We start from the raw sequence: 20,119 nt of genomic DNA, 5'->3' as shown, positions 1-20,119 counted from the left end.
AGAGATTACCTATGCGTGGAACATGTAATATCGATTCGTGACATTTGACAGTTGTTGGTACGAATTTCTCGAATAATTCATGAAATGTTTGTAAATATTAAGAAAAATATGAAAGGAAGTCATCCCTTCACGGCATACCTTCTATTTGCGATATTGTTTAAGTTTGTACAGTGTAACGAGACAAATAAATATGCATTACTTATGCCAAATGTTAGACCACACAGGGTAAATATTTCTTGAAAAAAAAAAAAAAAAAGACACTGTAGATGTAGGAAATTGTTATTTGGGTTTAATTTGATCATATTAGCGTAAATTACGATGTATCTTTCAATTCTTAGTGTATGTTAAGTAAATAAATAAACAATAATATACGTATGAAGTAACAATGATGTTTTCCGGATTTTTAGGAAGAATTATATTTGTGTACTCCTGTCAAAGTGGATCCTACACGAAATTACTATTTGATCGGTTTTGAACCAAATGCAACAATGGCAAGCGCGCATCATATAATTTTATATGGTTGTGGTAAGCCTGGTAGCTCGAAACCTGTATGGGATTGCGGAGAAATGGCAGACAGTAAAAACGATAACTTGGAAAGAATGATTCCGTGTGCAGAAAATTCTCAGGTAATCGATACAAAAAGAATCTTTATAAAAAACTAACTCGAAAGATTAACAATATTCCTATTCTGTATAGATACTGTACGCTTGGGCCATAGATGCACCGGCATTAATTCTACCAGAAGGAGTAGGTTTCAAAGTTGGCGGAGACTCTATGATTAAATATCTAGTTCTACAAGTTCATTATTCTCATATTGCGCATTTTCAAGACGGTAGAACCGACGATTCCGGCGTGTTTCTCCATTACACGTTACGTCCATTGAATAAATTAGCTGGTGTCCTTTTGTTGGGAACTTCGGGTTCCATACCACCTAGAAGTACAACATACATGGAAACGGATTGCACGATAAAAGAGAACAAAACTATTCATCCCTTTGCGTATAGAGTTCATACTCATTCGCTTGGAAAAGTAGTTTCTGGATATTTGGTAAAACCGGATTACACGTGGATAGAATTAGGTAAAAGGGATCCTTTGACGCCTCAGATGTTTTATCCTATACATAACGAGGTTACAATTGGTCAAGGTGATCGAGTAGCAGCTCGTTGCACTATGTATAGTACACGGGACAGTTGGACATTCGTTGGAGCTACTAAAGCCGATGAAATGTGTAACTTTTATCTAATGTACTACGTCCAGGACGACGAGCCATTATCTATGAAATTCTGCTTTACCAAAGGTCCACCTTTTTATTACTGGAAAGATTCCGAACTGTATAACATTCCTACCATAGAGGCATCTAGTTTATAACGTAACATTAATTGCCTCGGCTAAAGATGGACACAGGTACCAGACTGTTGGCAACGGATAGAGTCTAGCGAAAATATTTGATCTATTTGTTATAAAATAGAATTTGTTCTTTTATTCGTAATAGAGACTGTCGTGTCTGCTACGAATTTACGACAATCTATAGGTGGACATTAAACGCGCTTTGTTCCTTCTCACAGTGTGACGCGCGGCGCGGTTATTTATTTCTTGTTACGAATATTTTGTATCTGCAAAACAGTACTTTACTAATTTTATACTAGTACACGAATGACCACCATCTACGAACGTTCTACATTCGATCGATAAACGGAGGAAGATTTACATTGGGCCTATAGTTTTTCTTTCTTTTTATATTTATTTCTTTTTATATCTGTGATTAATTTCTACCGACGATCGTTATTCGCGTATACAGCGAACGAAGAACGTAGTATTACTAATATCAAAGGAATTAATTTTTTCCGTTAATTAAATTCCCTTAGTTCGATGGTAAATTATTCGACAAATAGCAGAGAAAAGTATTCCTTCTCGTCATTCGTAATAGCGTAGTGATATTTTCTCTAAACTGAACGGTGCTTCGAACGAGTACGTATAGGAGGTGTTTGAAACTGAACACGACTGAAAGTAAAACATTTCCAATATATATTGCGAAACGATTTTATTTTGTCTATAAGCGTAAGAAAACGCGTAAAGAAATTATTTTGAAAGTTACAGAGAAAATGCACAGGTGCATTTCTATAAATTTTCTCCGAATAACGCTATTTCGATACATAAATAAAGGATATATGTATATATTGAAAAATGCAAATGGCGTAATGTTCATTTCGCTTTCCTCTGGCAACTTATTCACACGCTTGACTGCACGGGCGTTCGTCCCTATTTTTATTACGGCAACCTGATAAACACGCGTAACGAACGTTTCGCAAAGTTTATCGTCTCTCGTACGTTTGACTCTCCTTGAAAGTATGTCGATAAGCGCGGACGTACGTTTTCGGAAAACAAATGAACGGAGAAAGTGCAACGAGTATGCGAAAGAATCTATCAGAGATGCGTCGTCGAGCACTTTAAAAGCTATATCGCGGTCTTTCTCTTGCAAGAGGAAACGCGCGTATTTCACCGCCATTCTTTTGCCGGGTTTTCCGCTGGGGGCAAACGATTTCCTCGAGTAACGCTCTAACGTTAAGGGAAAGCGTTAGGTTTCGGATGGGCGATACTCTGGTTAATCGCGTCGATTGCTAAAGTTATTACGCGAAAAATTGAAAACCGGTTCCTCTGGTTACATCCGCGCACGTATCTTCTCTCGGAGAATGATTCGGGGTATCGAGGATGGTACGATTTCGTTATTATCTATCAGTGTAGGAGAAACAAGCGATTCCTTTTGTATCTATCTATAACTATCGTAGCTTTCTCTTCTTTTTCTCATGCAAACGCGAAGAAATCGTGCACGAAGGTGAAATGTCGGCGTGGTAGACGTAAAATTGGAGCTGATTTTAATATAATCGCGGTACGTTAACACGGATTATCGGGTAGATAAGGAAACGTGGTGGGCAGGGTTGTAGGAAAGTAATCGATTGGATTATAAGCGGTAGTATCGAAACAACAGGATGCCGTGAAAGTAAAATCGGCTCGGAGCCTCGGTACACTTTATACTTCCGGTTCTCGAACGTGTTCTTTCGTACGCTACGACTCACGACTCGGTTAGTGGTTCGGTTGCTTCTTGTCGAACGAAAAGCCAATAAAGGTCGGGACACGAAGCCGATCCAGTAGGGGAGCGTGAAATGATGAGAAAAATCGTGACTAGTGATAGAAAAGGCGATAAGTTAGATCGGTCCAGACGCTGATTTCTTCCGTCAAACGATCCTCCGACCTTATCGTTCGTTTGACAACCTACAGTTTCATTAGCACGTACACGAGAGAAAGTTAACCAAATATTTAGTATGTTAATTGCGCGGAATTTTTTTAAACGAAACGTTTAACTTTCGTTCCAGATTTCGTAACGCGTAACATCGAAACGAAAACGAACTTCATTCCGACGGGAATAAATTGTTGCAACTCTCTCTCCCTCTCTCCTCGTCTCTCTCTCTCTCTTCTCCTTTCTCCGTCTGTTCCTCGGCCAACGGAACGGATTTTCGCGATTTCGATAACGTTCGATCGTTTTTGTCGCGAGTCGGCGAATGTCGGCGGAAATTATTTCTGCATACTTGGACGCGTAGACTTAGTGGACCGAATGGACACGTTTGTCACCGAGGGATTATAGTTGGATAATGCCTGAATGAAAAGAGCACGTCACGCGCGCATAAAGGTAGGATAGTGGGGTAAAAGCGTGTCTGGTCGTTAGGAAAGCGAGCGAAGCACATGCAGCCCGATCGACCGTGTATGCTCTGCGGGCAACTTGGAAAGTAAGGCCTCGATCACGTTTCGTCCGACGCAGCTTGCCGCACAAACCAAGTAGACGCGACCTAAGCTCTGCTTCTTTCCCCTATTTTCCCTATTTTCCCTCCCTTCTTCCTCTCTCCTGCGTCGGTTCCTCTTCGAATCGCGTCCCGTCCAATCTTCTTCTCCCCTTTCCGTTCTCCCTCGGGAACCTAGCCTGGAGAAGAGGAATTTCGCATTTGAAATTCCGCCCGACGGAGTTTCTCTTTCCGTTTCAGAAGCGGACACCGCGTTACAGTTATTCAACTGCGCGAAAGTCTACGATCCAATTAAATCGCGCTGACCGATCGTGCAAATTTTCTTAAAGCGACCGGCTTCGTTTGACATCGGTCTAGGTAAATCGCGCGAACCAGATATACCTGCGGAATAGAGGATTCGAAAACATATCTTGCCCATTAACGGCGAACGAGGCTACATTGCGCCTCGACTCGAACGCGCGTATTTGTCAATGTGGCACGTCTTCGAAGAATTCCAACGAGAATAGATACGCGTTAAATGCTCTGTGGCTTTCGAGAGTATCGTTTATTCCCCGTCTTCTCTTCTCCTCCGCTCCGCGACGTTCCGCGACGTCGGATCGCGACGGATCGCATAGGGATATAAGAACGGGGTTGATCCTCGGTGCACGGTGGCCGGTCGATACGCGACGCGTAAAAGAGATAAAGGCAGGCTGCGACTGTGACGACTACGACTGCAACGAGACGACGACGAGACGAGATGAGACGAGACGAGACGAGTGACTAGGGGATGACACATCGGTAGGGGGTTACGAGGGATGTAGACTAAAGCCGATGGCGATAACTTGGCCGATGAGTGGAAGATCGGTGGTGAGAGGGTAATGGAAAGGAGAAAGAGAAAGAGAAAGAGAAAGAGAGGGAGAGGGAGAGAGAAAAAGAGGCACGTGGGACAAGAGAGAAGTCGGGATTGGTTAAGCCGGTTGGAAAAGCCCGCCTGGCTGCTCGACCGGCCGGCACTTCGCTCAGTTCTCCACTGCGCTCCGAACGAATCGGAGCTTTCGCCAAACAAATCCCACGAGAGTCTCGTTAGTTTCCGCGATTTTTCCTCATCGGTCTTCATATCGCACGCCTCGACCATCGATCGATCCCTTCCGATACCTACATGCATACGCCTCGTATACGCGTGCATATCGATCGCTCCATCAGACGATCCTTCCAACATTTTTAGACCAACTGCCCTTTTCTTCGTCCTTTCGCCTTCCTTTCGCCTTGGTCCCCTCTGTCCTCCTCGTCCTCGCCCTCGTAATCCTTCTTGTAATCGTCCTCGTAATCGTCCTCGTAATCGTCGGCGGGTCGCAAGTTTGTTCGAGGACGAAACGATACGAACCAGAGTACGGAAGAAGAGAAACTATGCCCGTGGACGAAAAGGCGTTGCGATTTTCGGTTTAGGATTTCTCGATAGATTTACAGCTATCGTTTCCAAACGCAAGGGATTAGCGGTGGTACGTGGAAAAAGGACTTGCAACAATCGCGGTAAGTTTTTCTTTCTTTTTCCTCTTTCCTCGTTTATTCGTTCGTTTCGAGCGGCCAAGAAACGGAACGAAAGAGACGCGGCGATCTTTCAAACGGAGGAAATTCCGTATTTCGTTTTCTTCTTAACGTCCCGCACGTAGCTACGGATTAACGAGAGGCGCGTATCGCGACACGCGGAACTGATTCGTATCGAGCTCACTCGCAGAGCGGAAACGATGGAAACTCGATTGGAACGCGTTGGAAATTTCGATCGCGTCGAAGGGTAGTTTCCTCTTGGCGCGTCTCGCTCGCGTTCCACTTCTTCGCGGGATTTTTCCTCGCCGCGTCCTCCGTTGCCAGCATCCTCCAGCCGGAACAACCGAATCGATCGACCGAAACTCGCGCTGCTGGAAAACATCGCGCGATGTTCGCCTTCGACTCGTAAAGTCGACTAACATAGTCGTACGTACAGTTGTCACGAATTCGAGGAGCATGCGCGCGGCATTAGGGGCACGTAAATAACGAAATAGTAGTCCCTCGCGGAATTTCAATTATCGGCCGTTGGAATGGAAAGGCTGGCGGTTTCGTTTCCTCGTGCATGGTTAATCGAGCCAATCGATTTCTCGCGTCGATCTCGCGTATCGTGCATCCCCCGCGTTGGTGGCTCTAGCCGATCGGAGCCGATATCGGATCCGATCGAAGCTATGGAAAAGCTCGGTTCCACGGAGAGAGAGGAGAGGAGAAGAGAAGAGGGCAACGAAATTTTCCGTCTGCCAACGTGGAAACGTCGATAAACGGAAGTGGCTTGGATATCGAATACGAACGGCGCCAGAAACCGTGACATCCACTTGGCAAGCTTTTACTAAAATCAGCTCTTTCATGCGAATCAGCCTAAACGACGTTCACGGATAACGTATATAGAAACTGTCCGAACTAGGTCGCCATCTTTTTTCCTCTATTCCGCAATACTCCGCGTACTCGTATCCGATCTCCGATTGGTCTGTTCTCGCGCGCGAAATTACATCTGTCTCTCTCTTTCTCTCTCGGTGTTTCATCGGCATTGCAGGAACAGTGCCAAAGTTTCTTCCCGGCGTGTGTATACGTTGGCAGGAAAATTTCATTTCTATTCTCGCCGCCCCGTCCTTTCGATCTGCCGCCCACCTATATAGGATAGGCAGGATAGATTGCGGCTACCTGGCATCCTCGATCTCCGAGATGATCGATAAGGTTACCAAATTAACCGCTTTATCCTAACAGCGTATCTACGCCGCGTAATCGAGGCATTTACGCGTTCCTATTCCCAATTGGCGCTGTCATTTACGGTCCATCAAATATTTTTCCGTTCGACTCGATATATTCGAAGGTGAAGACGGAAAGAGAGGAAGAGAAAGAGAGAGAGAGAGAGAGTGGACGCATTGAGATTTATCGGCATGTGCAGGAGAGGCGTGGAAAAGAGGAGAGAAGGATGGCGAAAAGAGTGGTATTCTTTCGTAACCAGCAGCGAAAGATAGTGGTATCTAGGAAGGTTCGAATGCGAGTGACAGTAGTGGCAGTGGCAGTGGCAGTGGCAGCGGAACTGGTACTTAGAGACAAATAAATATTCGACTAAGTTACTCGACGACCTAAATCGCGATTGCCGGGAAAGAATTCGCTCGAGAGGAATACGAAGGAAAGAAATACGCGGCGTACGTCTCTCTGTCTCGTTGTCGTAATTTATTTCATGGGATTGATGCCGCTCACGGGAACCCATAACTTTCGTTATTTCTCCAATCAGGTGGAAGACCACCTAGAAAAGAACCGGAGAAATCCTCGTCGATGTAAGGAGCGAACACATGTAAATCGCGTGACCCCTATTCGGGACACGATTCCAACGGAAGTACAGAAAATCTTTGCGAACTATACGGAACTACTATACTTTCTTCTTTTAGGATCTCTACGTTAACGCCTCTCCCCACCTTTCTTCTTTATCTTTCTTCCTCACTTTCGCAGCGGAGCGAACGCGCGACGACGATACCCTTAAACAGGCTAACCGAAAAAAGAGAGAAGCGGCGAAAGAAAGAAAAATGGAAAAAAAGAAAAGAGGAAAATAGAGGCTTCGGAGGCGTTAGAAGCGAAATCGGCGTTACGTTAAGCAACGAGGAGGAGGAGGGTTCGATCGATTTCTCGGCTGGAACTGTCAGGCTTATCTCGATGCCTGGACGACGAGCAAGGTCCGAGGTCTGCGGACCGACTACTTTTTCTCGCTTTTGCGGGCTTTTATTGCTCGCGCTATGCCACGTTCGGCTGATCGGCAAAGATTCGTGGGACTGCGTATCGGTATGGTTTCGCATGAGTATCCCGTACGAGAGGCAACCGCGATGAAAATTTCATCGCACGCGAGAAGAGGAGCGGTAGCGAGACCGAACGGCCTGCATACGTAATACACCTTCTTAGCTAATATAGGCCGGTTTGGTTTTGGGGCCACGGCTCTCCTCGGGGCCCTCTTGCCGATGTGTCTGTCTGGTTAAAGTCTCGTTTCTCCTTTCGATGAAAAGGAACAGCTGTTTCGCTCTATTCGGCTGCTGGCTCTGAGCGTTTTCTCGCCACCGCGACAACCACCGCCGCCACCGCCACGTCCCGGAGATCCTAGCCGCGCTTACTCATCGATCGCAATTACGATCGCGGATCGTCGTCGCTTTCGTGCAACACCGGCCACCGCTCCGTTCTCTCGCGTCGTTACGCGTCGTTACGCGTCGTTTCGCGTCTCGAGCAAGAACGTTGCGTACACAGCTTGCCTTCTCGGTTATTAACCTCCATAATTTCTCGTCTTCGACATCTCGGCGAGACATCGAAAGGCCACTTTCGATCGATTGCTCGATCGATCGAGCACGCGGAAGGATTTCGTTTGCCGGAAACGGGACGTCGGGAACGTCGGGATCGTTCGCTCCCGGAGCAACGTGTGCGAGAAGTTACCTTTACGCACGGATACCACGGTGCGGGAAAATTTTCCACCCGTTTACAGACGCGTTCACACGCGCGCGATAACCTTGTGTGGTCCAGAGGAGAGAGATAAAGTGAAACCATGGGGCCACGCTGTCTCGCGAGCCAACCTCGATCTCAGGGCCGTTCGCGCCGCACCGTTTCTTCCCGCTCCGGTTTACCTCTCTCTCCTCTCCTTTTCTCTTCTCCTCTCTTCCCTCCCAAGCCGAGCCTCTGTCCTTCTCTTCCCTTCTCTTCCCTTCCCTTCCCTTCTCTTCCTTTACCTTACCCTTACTTTTCCTTTTCTTCCCCTCTCTTCTCGACCCTTAAATAACAGTCCGCTTAATTCGCTTATATTACATCTCGATGGTAACGTTTTGCGAATCAAAGTGTTTGCGAATACGCGTTTATCGCTTCCTCTCTCTCTCTCTCCCTCCCTCCATCCCCACGCGTTTTTGCCTTTATCGTGGAACCGCGTGCAGCCGGCAAGAAGTAATTAGGGGCAGTGATGGCCGTGGCAATTTTGCGTTTTCGGCGCAGGATGAAATATATTTTCGAGATACCGAGCGGAGCCGTAATGCGCGCGTAGCGTCGCCTTCTCTTCTGCGTTGGACGACGGTCGGTGCGAGCGGATAGGCAGCACGTAGGTAGCCTGCCGAGGCCTCTCATTCCCTCCGATTCGTATACGTAATTCCTCCCATCAAAGAGCCGCGATGTAAAACGTTTCGCGTATACGGGACCGTAAATTCGAGCAACCTTAATTTCCCCTCGTTCCGTCCCATCGTCCAACCTTTGACTTTTTTCCTCTTCCATTTCCTGTTGCTCGTAGCCGCTGGCCGCAGTGCTCGCGACCAGACCTTTCCGTTTCTAGCCCCTTTTATCCTCCCCGTTATCGTTCAACCCACCGACGCCAAGGTCCACCGACCTTGCGCATCGCCATTCGCCGCGAGCAACGATAACTTTCCAACCGCGTATAATTCGAACGCGTAAACGGCAATTATCGGTACGCGGCGCGTGACCAGCCTCGCTCCGCTCCGAAACCAAGCGGAATCGAAGGAAACGGGAAGACGGCGGTGGATTACGCGACGCGTTAATCTACTTTCTCCGATCTTTCCGTTTTCCTTCTATACCCTCCGGCCAGTCTATTCCTGCGTCTATAAATTATAGTTAAGCAGAGGACGTAGACGGACCCGAGAAATCCTCCCCTTCGCGAGAATCTCGAAGAGAGAAAATAATCCGGGCTTTTCGAACTAGCCACGCTTCCGCGACGTTGCGCGACGCGACGGCAGAGGGCGCCCCGTGGAAATACCGTTTCGTTATCCACGCGATCGGGAAATTTCCAGGTGGATCGTTCTGTTCGGGTTCGCGATCGGAGGTTCAAGGTCGAATCACGCCGAATCCGAAGGCGGCGTCGCAGAAGGCGGCATTCTTTGCTCGCCCGACCATGCTCTGGCCACGTTCTTTCTTTGGCAATCTTATTCCACACGGAGAAAGAGAGAAAGAGAGAGAGAGAGAAAGAGAGGAGCTCGGCGCCCGAAGCATCGTCTACCGTTACCACGTGTCTCTCTCTTTTTCTCTCCTTCCTTCTCCTTCGATATGCCACGATCATCGCACGTGCAAATACGATTGGAAACCGCTGCCAGCAGGCTTTCCGAAACCCGTGCCCATCCACCAACATCCCTTCGACCGACCCACATACCTTCCCTTCCCCAATCTTCCCGATCTTTCCTCCCGCTTTGCCTCTCGTTCCGCGTCCACAAGGTACGCCATATAAACTCGCGCTTACTCGAACGGAAAGAAAAGCGAAGGAACGGAAAAGCGTAGACGAGGACGAGAGGAAGGAGAGGGCGAAAGGACGCGAGCGAATCGACGATGCGTGACCGTTGCGCGTTGTCGTCCAGTGATTTCCACGTGTCTCCCTGGTGAAAGTATTACCGTCCAATCGTTCGATCGCTTTTGAATCCGAATTCACAGGCGAGGTTCGCGCGTGCGCGCGCGCACGCGCACGTGTACGCCTGCCTCGCGATTTTAACCGTTTTACGCGATTTATTTCCTAACCACCGTCCATCCGGAAGGTAAGCTCCCGACGCTCCCGACGCTCGGATGTGTCTGGATCGTGGGAACGCGGCTCGCGAGTAATTCGACGGCGAAACGAGTCGCGTCGCGTCGCGTCGCACCGCCGCCGCAACGCCGCCGCATCACCGCCGCATCACCGGCAGACAGAGGGGGTTAATCGAGGGTAGTAGCGTGGAGACTCGCTGCGACTCGATGCGACCTTGTCTCCCGCCTCGTCTCATGCCATATTTTATCCTTTCAGAAGATGCCGGGCAGATCGCCGGACCTGTATAGATGGCTCTTTCTGGCGGTACTGTTTTGCTGTTCGTCCTGTCAAAGCGCTACCTCCACGTTCGAGAACAACACCGGTGAGTCCTTTTTTCGTCCTTTCCGCTTATTCCTCATCGACGATCCCTCACCCTCTCTCTCTCTCTCTCTCGGGCGCGGTAGACGGACGATCCAGTGGATACCGACCTTTCCAGTCACCTTTCCCGAAGAAAAGAAATCGTTTCGACGCGATTTGGCGGAATCGTTCCGCTTCCGCTTCCGATTTCGATTCCGCTTCCGCTTACCGCGTGACCCGACGAAGAAGCGAGCCTCGCTTTCCTAATTCCGGTGTACGTTTCGATTCGTAGAGATGCGCGGTATTTAGTAAAAACGTATTGCCGTCGCCGAGAAATTTTACGTACACGTTTACGTCTGCCTAAGCGTGTGTGCCGGGTCAGTAGGTCACTCAGCTCGGTGCTAAAAGAACACTCACGCGTATCGATACACATGCAACCGTAGGAAAACGCTGGTACGCGCGCGTATATTCGTCCGTGAGACGACACACGCCCGAAATCCGTATCTCTCGGTTGATCCATACCTTCGCATACCTTCGCGTACCTACGCGTGTACGTGTACCCGAACGATCGAGTTGGCGACGCGCGACCTCCAGCCGCGCCAGCCTCCGAGTCCTCCTCGAGCAATCGAAAAGCCGAAATACCGAAAAACCGAAAAACTGCCATACCTACCTACCTCTATACAGCGTCCAGTGATCTTTTTAACAGGAGGGATTCGAAGCTCGCGACGATAAATCTGGGACACGAAAGAAATTCGTTCCTCTTGTCTCTCCACGGTGGCAGGGACTGCAAGCACTTAACCTTAATGAATCTTTGCTCAGTTGTCAACGAATAAAGCGGCGTGCCCTCGCGAAAACAGTTTCTGCCTTCCGCCGTGAGACTTTTGCCAGGCGACGTTTTTGACGAGACGCAATTTCCTCCAGGCTACCCCGGTCATATTCCATCCATCCATTTTTCTATTTTCCTTCCAGCTCCGACACACTCCGTGGTATAAGCGTCGGAAGCGACGATAGGTGAATTCGAGCGTGTTTTGTTCGCAGGTCAGAACGAGAGCAAGCCGCGCGTCTTTTCACCGAGAATGGATTACGACGAATGGACGCCCCTTGGTCGCGGAGATCCGTTGAAGAACAATCCCACCTTCGACTACGTTCCGCCCGTGCTCGACAGAGTGCAATACTGGTTGGATTCTCACACGACCGAACCGTCCGCCAAACGCGACATCCTCGTCCTCGGAGTGACCGCGAAGAAGACCAGCCCTAAGATACCCGAGCAGTTCTTCAAGTTCGTCGACGGGCCAAAGTTCACGAGATCGAACCATCAGGACGCGTCGTACAGGAACGACTTCACCGGCAGCACCGGCGCCGAACCCCCGAAGCTGGTGCGTACCAGCAACTTCAGGAACGGCCCCCCGATCGACTACAGAAATCAGAATAGGATTCAATCGATGCCCGCCAGCTACTATCCTAGTCCGTTTTACAATCAAAAGACGAAGCCTTACACGATGATGCTGCCGCCGCCGTTGACGCAAAAGGATAAGATCGCGAGCTTCGTGGTCGAGCCTACGCAACAGTTCAATACGCAAACCGAAGAGGGGCCTGTGCTTCGGGAATCGCAGTTCTACGTGCCGCTACACCCGCCCAAGAGTTACAACAACCAGCCGAACAAGCCCCAGCAGTCCCAATCTCAAGTGTCTTCGTCGAAATTTCCACCGAGCAAGACTCCGACGCAGACGGTGTCGAGCCAACTGGAAACCGCGAAGAGCGCCTACGGCCCGTCCTCCTCGCAGTCGACCAACCTCAAGTACGACAGCTTAACCACGCCCTCGGTTTCCTTCGAAAAGTCCAACTTGATCTATCAGTCGACGCAAACCCTTTCCGCTGCCGGTTGGCCAGCTGCCGCCGGTACCAACGGCCCTCCGTTCTCCACGCCGACCACCACCACCACCACCACCACCTCCTCCTCGGACTACTCTCGCGATCGGTACGAGATCGATCATCACGTCGCGGCGGCCTCGTCGAATCACGAGGTGGTCGTCGAGCAAAACGCCAACATCATAGTCGACGGGGACAGCAACGAGAACGAGGAGGTGGTGATCGGACAGAAGGGCGAAGTGGATGCGACCGCTAGCACCGCCACCACCGTCCTATCGGCGAACGGCGACGAGGCAAGGACGGAGGAGGAATCGAGGACCGATGATGGGTCCTCGGAGAAGATGCACATCGTCGTGGCCAATTCGCCTCACGGCGCGGACCTCGAGACGCACGAGGCGGACAAGCGACCGGTCGCGGTCGTCATGCCGACCAATTATTCGGTAACGCCGCGAGCGACCACGGCGATCCGCCTCCAGAACACCGAGGCGACCCGAACCGAATTCCAACCGATTGCAAGTTCCGCCATCGGATCTCCGATGTCCTCGTCGGAGAGCTCGGAATCCTCGGTGATCCTACCGAACAAGATGACGTCGTCGATTCATCACCCTTCGTTCCCCTCTCGGCATCCCGGCGATCCTTTGCACGCGTTCGCACCACCGCCGGCTCCTCTCTCCTCGATCATGCACCCGCAGGCTAGACCGAGTCACGGCGCCATGCATCTGATGCGGCCGACCCTCGGTTTCCGAGCACCAGCCTCCATCCCGATGTTCCCACCGATGACGCACATGCACGCGCCGCCACCGCCGCCTAGGTCGCCGATCGACCACCTCCTGGTGGATCAATCCTCGGCGCATCGCCCTCCTGGCGGCATGTTTCTCGATTCCCTCGAGTCCCTCGATTCCCCGGCACCTTCCGCTCTGCTCTCCCAACCGATCGGCCCCGTCGCTGACCGACACTTCTTCGATCGACACCGATCCACCACCTCTATCTACGCTACGCCGACCTCTTCTCCTTTCTTCCCAACCACCCTCCCTACCTCCCCCGAGAATTCTTCCCTGGAACCTTCGCAATCGGCCAACGGAACCGAGCACCAGCCGCCGCAGCGGGAGAAAGAAGCGGAAGACGAACGGAAAAAGGTTTCGTCGACCACCCCGAGGATCACCACCGTCCCGAGCTTGACCACCGATCCTATTTTCTCTCACTACAAGCAACCGGCTAAACCTATCCGTGGTCCGATGTATCTGATCATCCAAGGTCACTCCAAGGTGAAGACTTACAAACCCACGGTGAGCAAACACGGCGTGTCGGTGGAGGGGAACGAGATACCGGAGAGCATTACCGAGAAGCAACTCTCGAAATTCGAGCAATTCGTCCAAGAGAACACGAGGAACGGAAATCGCGTGGCCTCGATCGAAGAGCAGCAGCAGCAGCAACAGAAGAAGAAGAAGAAGGCGGAGGACAAAGCTCGCGCCGAGAAGCTGGCGCGAGCTCGTCAGAACGATCTGATGAGCTTGGTCGAGAGCGGTTTGGCCAGCTTCACCGTTTCACCATCCACCTCCTCCTCTTCCTTTTCCACCTCCTCTTCCACCACCCCCTCCTCCTTCTCCTCTTCCTCCTCTTCCACGACGGAAGACGAGCGTCGAGGAGGAAACTCGGTGACCATGATCGAGATCAACGGCAATTAAAACTATTCGCGACGATCGACCTACTGGAGTGGACCTTCTGCGATCGAAGAAATTCGAGCGAGCGAATCGCGGCTCTAATTAGTAGCGAGATAGCCAAGGACGCGACGCGGCCATCGAATTTCCTTCAAATTTCTCCTTTTCCTCGCGTGTTCATTCCCCGGTCGCCTTCGCAGAGGCTCGCCCGATCGATATCGAGCCAATCACCGTCGCTCGTTTTATCCAGCCGAGGATGCGCGCCAATTTCTAATGTGCCAGTATACGTACACGCGAGAACGCGCGTTTAATCGATATCGCGTATGCGATACACGTATCACGCGTCCTGACGGACTAGCGGATCGCTCGACGCGATGACGCGTTTCAAACGTGCATGCGATTAAAAACGGCTCTCGATGCAAGTTACCGAGCGATCGATCCTCGTCGCGCCAAACGATCCGCTTCCCCCTGGCGCTACATCTACTCGAGAAACTCGATTCGATGCTCCGATGGACGTAACTCGAGACGATAAGCGGATCGTTGGCGTTCGCGTTCGCGTCCGTCGGTAAACAGCCAGACTCGCGTAGATGCCACTCTCTCGCGCGTAATTCGCATTGTATTATTAACGCTAGTCTTACGTCTATCAGTCACCGTGGCTATCCTCCACTTTCTATTCCACTCGTTTCATTTGTCCGTTGAAATTGCTTACGATCGCGACGGTGATCGCGTTCGTATCATCGGAGTTGCATTATTACCTTTCCGACGCATTCGCGTAATCGACCTTTACGCGACCAATGACGTCGTGATCGCTCACGCGTGTGTACGCGAGATTTACGAACAGCGTAAGCGAAACGGATTCGGAGCATCGTTTTCGTACGTACTCTGTTAAGTGTGTACTATGTTACGTACGATGAACTGTACCTGACGGTCACACGTTTTGTTGATTTTCCGTTTATCAATAAATTATCGCATTATCGGTTACCATGTGTGTTCCGTACATACGACCGTGGAACGTCCGTTTCGTAGGATCGTAGCGGAGCTCTGCTAAACACTCGTAAGTATGGTGTCCCGATCGGATCGGATCCGTCCGGTCGCAGAGGTTCGGCACGAAGCGGTGCGTCAGTCATTTTCATCCAGCACCGTTCAAACACGCTCGAATCGAAAAGGAAACGACATTCGATTACACGCCCACTGGATAATTTATCGCGAGAGAAGACCCTCGGGAGTATTCTCGCAGCGTCAAAGCTGCCGAAACGGTACTCGGTCACGATTTATCGACGCTAATGAGCCTTAATTCTCGCCCTCGAATTCCACCGTCTCTCCCAACGATCCCCTTTCCTCCTAATTAGCATGGCAACGAACCGCCAGAAGGAACCGTCTCTCAACCACCGGTGACCACCCGACCACGAAACCGACCAGAGTGAAGCGAACAGCCGGTGCAAGCCAAACAGAGGTGCGAACCCTCTGTTCTATCGATGCCACGAGAGGCTGAACGGGTGCTTCTGACAGTCGCGTTAGAGTCCTCTGGTCGGAATTCGTCGCTTCGGCGAGTCGAAAGGGAAATTACCCTTTCTTTTTCGTTTCCGCGGCGACCAATGCGAGGGTGAGGATCCAACGGCTCTCGTTCGTTATCGACAACGAAGAAGTAGAAGGTCGATATTTGCTGGACGTAATCGCGAGGTTACCGCGAGCGCGAATCATGGCGAATGATGGAAGTGGGTCGTGGTCGATCGAGAAGAGAATATCCGGGGGGAAATTTGTCGGGGAACCGAAAGGAAGATACGGAACGTGAGAAAAATGTCGGACTGGAAGACGGGATTGACGCGCGCGCGCGCGTGGATAGAGAGGCGCGATGGAAAGGTCATACCTGTCAACCTTAATGAAAGTTAAATGGGCGCAGGGACGAGCTCGCGGCATTATCTTACCGTTAGCAACGATTGCGTGGGTATAGATGGATAGGAGGTTGTTCTACGGGAGTTTTGCCAAGGGGTTGCCGCGGATCGATCGGCGCGCCCGTCTATCCTCGCCGTCTGCCAGAAACCATCCAGTCGAGATAAATCGAGGAAACGTTATATTTATTTCTAGGAGAATCGCGGAAAAAGTTGCTCGGCCATTTGCGGCCGAACCAACGCGTCGCTCGCATCCTGTTGTAGTTCGCTCTATCCTACGCGCTCTTCCTTCGCTTTTTCTCCGTATTTCCGTCCACCAGCCGTTCCGCGCTCCTTTACACTTCCTTCTTCGCCCCGGCTCGATCGCCGCGTTCGCCAATTCGCCCTCGAATGTCGCCGACAGCGTCGCGACGCAACGATAATCTGGAACGTGGCGTTCGTCTACGTCTACGGGAAGCACAGGCCTCATTACACCACTGTGGAAACTAGAAACCAGTTGTAAAAACTAACCCAATATCGGTGTCTCGGTACCTCTCTCTGCCTGCCCCTTCCGAGCTCAGCTTCGAGACCCTCTTTGGTCTCGCTTCGATTCTGGTACCTGGAACCCACGCATCTGCCAGCTAGAGAGCTCGCCGGCTCTTCTCTTCTAACGCGACCGAGTTTGCCAAGGGGAATATCGAGAATGTGCTCTGCTGTGGATCGACGAAATCGTGGTAGCAGCAGGGTCCGATCGTTACCACCGTTCCCCGGATACCGCGTTCTTTCCTTTGAAAGTTCCATTTGCCGGGTATTACGTACGCGCGACCGCGATTTCGCGAAATTTCACTCGGTCCAGTCGAACAAGGCTCTCTCGCGGTTTCCTTCCGTTCCATCTTCCGACGTACTCGCGCGTAATTCCCAATTCCGAGTGGTCGCGAGGAAAATATAGGCTAAGGAACGGCGGCGAACGAGTTGGCCCGGTGAGCTCGCGGAAAGAAAGGAAACAGTACATGAGTTCTAGAAACACACTGACGACTCGTCTCGTTTCCTCGTATCGATGGCGCGCTAGACCTCCTATACCGATCGCTTCCTCTCTCTCTCTCTCTCTCTCTCCACGTTTGTACGCGTGAAAGCAATCGATAACGCGGCCTGGCTTTTAGCGAAATTCGCTACTCTCTTTTCGCTGGTTTTCCTATTTCGGTCTGTCGCGTCCTCCAGAGGAGAGAATAGACGATCTGGTCGTTTCCGTTACGCGACGCCTTATCGAATTAAGCGAACGGCAGTTCCGATGCGGCTGACGCGGGAATTCTTTGCAGCGGTGAAAGTGGAATGGAAATTACATCCTGCTCGAGCGAAGCAGGGTGTTCGTCGCGGGACAAGCGACGTGCTAGCGCAGTCGGATTCGCGCGAGAAGAATGTTAACGCGGATTCGAAACGAGTCAAAAGGCTGGCTCGCGCGTTTACCGACAGCTGGCTACCGGATACGAAAAGGAAGTCAGTCGCCCATTCGAGCGGCGAGGAAAGTGTCGTTTTGGTTCCGGGTACGACGACCCGTCGTGCCACGCTCCGTCTTTCTTAGTCGTCTGCTACTTACGTTACCGCGCGCTTACCGCCCCTTCCCACCTTCCGGTCGAAAGTTAATAACCGAGGCAAAGATACCGCGCGATTCCGCCTAATCCTAGAAGCGAGCGATCGTCGCGCCGAAGCGTGCCAAAGCGCAGAGTAACGCCCGAGATACCCGTTACGTAAACTTATAGTTTATTATCATAATTAATATTACATGCGAAACGATGCTCGTAAACTTACATATCAAAATGATTAATCAATGCGGATACATATTACGAAACGTAACTATACAAATATATTTATATCACAGTCGTAGACAAAGAAATCAATGTATTAATCGATATCGAAGTTGTTTCATGCAAACGGTCGAGCGACCTCTCGAGCAAACGAATACGTTCGACACGCGACGATTCTTTCTCACCGATTGCTCTATAAATACGTTAACGTTGATTATCTTTGAACCCGAGAAATTCCATTTACTCTTCTCCGATATTCCTCGCGCGATACGCTTCGAGGATGACGACGACTACGACGCGACGCGTCTTTGGAGCAGAAAACCCAACGTTCAACCACCGCGCGCGCGCTTTCGTACTTGCCCATTTCCCTCTGTCATCTCCGTTTCACATTTGAAAACTTCGATGCCAATAACGTTAACGAAATAGCGACAAGCTGTCCAGCAGTAAGAGGATTAAAAGTTACGCGTGGCGTCGCAAGGATCGGTGTATCGAGAAAAAACCTTCGGTACTAACGATCAACGTCGAACAACAAGAAAACGGTATTATCGCCGCGATGCTTAGATTTAACTCGCTCCTCTAAATACGTATAGGATGGTAGGACGCCAGTCTTATCGCAGTCGTTATTCGGACAGTATTCCCCATTCGAAACCTGATAAAACTCGGTGCGCATAACACAGTTGATTCTTGGATGAGCATTAGAGAACGCGTCGACAAAAACGATACGACCAAAGTTCGTAATACCTGAAAAATATTCTCCGTCGTCTCCGCGTTTGCTCCGTGGCGTCTCGTGGCCCGATAGCGCGGTCCGGGCGAATAAAACGACCAGCGAAATCTCAAATTCGCACCAAGCGTTCGAAACGCGTCCTTAAAATGACGTACTTACGCTTCTTCTAAACGAACCCGTCGAATTGAAATTTTCAACGAGACATCTAACAACGCGATATCTCCGCGGCTACGATTACAGGAAAAAGGAATAACAGGCTACCCATTTTGATTCTCGCTTTCTCTCCATTCGGAAACGAATACACCGATTCGAAAGTTTCCTTTCTTTGCACGGTGGCCGCGGAAAACACAAGAGAACAGAGGAAAGAAGAAGAAAGAAAACGGAAAGGACAATCCTCGCCGGTTTTCTTTCGCTGTTCTAGACGACGAGAGCGCGTAAATACACGCGTGTATATCGAAATACAAGAAAGAAAGCAGAAAGACGGATAGATTTGGCAAATGGTTTCGTTCGGCTCGTCTCCATGAGAGCTCGAAGGATACGCGCGGCAATCGCGATGATTCGCGACGCCGGAACAGGGCGCGCCTGCTATCTTACGGATAACTCTATCGGATAAAATTTTCCTACAACATATAGGCGCAACGGAAGGGACGAGTGTGCGTTTGTTTGTGTGTATGTGTGTGCGTGTGTGTGTGTGCGTGCGCGCGTGGAATTACGAGCGCGAACGCTGGTTCGACTGGAAGCTGTGGCGATGGTGGTCGTCTCAGAAATTCGCTTCCAAAGAATTTTCTAGCTCGTTCAAAGGTGGGCACCAAGGTTTGCAAGGAGAAATATCGCGATCGATCGGCCGCGTCGACGCTCGTCACGTGTTGAAATTGACAGGGTTGGCTGATGTTGCTCTTGGCTGGTAAAACCACTTTCTTCTGCACAGGTTTCTTCTTCTTCTTCCCTGTGTACCGAGAGACTAATGTTCTCCGGGCAGGAAACGAGTCTCTCTATGTGTTGCCAAAGGTCGTTGGCAGCCTTGGGATTGTCGAAGCTGAGGCCGGCGAGACGCGTGTGATCGGACGAAAGGCACATGGTATGGAAAGCCGGTCCGGATACCTGCGAAAAAGGGATCGCGTGAGAGGAGTAGCGATGGACGGTGGCGCGTATGCTTTGGCTCGTTCATACCTTGTACGAGGACAAATTGTCGATGGTCTCTCTCCAAGCGTGAAACAGGTGCCACGCTCGGCCACAGGATTTGGATTCGTCTCTTGGATCTCGACCGCGTTTCACCGAGGTCCAGTACCACCACGGGAATTCCGGTGAATCGTAGTTCCCATCTTTCGGTCTGCGACGAGTTGCCCAGTACAAGTTCGCCAACGATTCGCAAACGAATACCTGCGGTAGGAGGGAAAAGCAAGTCGGTGACCGGTGGTGCGCAGTAGTAGAAGCAGCGTTGGCGTCGGCGGCGGCGGCGGCGTCGGCGGCAAAAGCGGAGAAGCCAGCTTCGATTTTACCTGAGACTTCAAACCTCGGAAAAACGTTTCGAGTTGCTCCCGTTCCATTTGGCTGACCGGC

The 20,119-nt window shown here is 50.6% G+C and overlaps 2 protein-coding genes and 1 pseudogene across 2 annotated transcripts; 2 read left to right on the top strand and 1 right to left on the bottom strand.

Annotated features, from left to right (window-relative positions):
* The first annotated feature begins 84 nt into the window (after positions 1-84).
* Positions 85-1,368, top strand: LOC143220852 (peptidylglycine alpha-hydroxylating monooxygenase-like). Its single transcript, XM_076446442.1, has 3 exons — positions 85-225; positions 408-626; positions 697-1,368. Exons 1-3 carry the CDS (start codon positions 85-87, stop codon positions 1,366-1,368), a joined length of 1,032 nt encoding a protein of 343 aa, XP_076302557.1.
* A 9,192-nt stretch (positions 1,369-10,560) lies between these two features.
* On the top strand, positions 10,561-14,192 carry LOC143220854 (uncharacterized). Its single transcript, XM_076446445.1, has 2 exons — positions 10,561-10,663; positions 11,677-14,192. Exons 1-2 carry the CDS (start codon positions 10,561-10,563, stop codon positions 14,190-14,192), a joined length of 2,619 nt encoding a protein of 872 aa, XP_076302560.1.
* Positions 14,193-19,319: 5,127 nt separating this feature from the next.
* LOC143220847 (uncharacterized) lies at positions 19,320-20,115 on the bottom strand (annotated as a pseudogene).
* Between the last annotated feature and the right edge of the window lie 4 nt (positions 20,116-20,119).

The sequence above is a fragment of the Lasioglossum baleicum genome, unplaced genomic scaffold (assembly GCF_051020765.1).
Source record: "Lasioglossum baleicum unplaced genomic scaffold, iyLasBale1 scaffold1664, whole genome shotgun sequence".
Taxonomy (NCBI): Eukaryota; Metazoa; Arthropoda; class Insecta; order Hymenoptera; family Halictidae; genus Lasioglossum; species Lasioglossum baleicum.
This window is presented reverse-complemented; position numbering and strand designations above follow the sequence as displayed.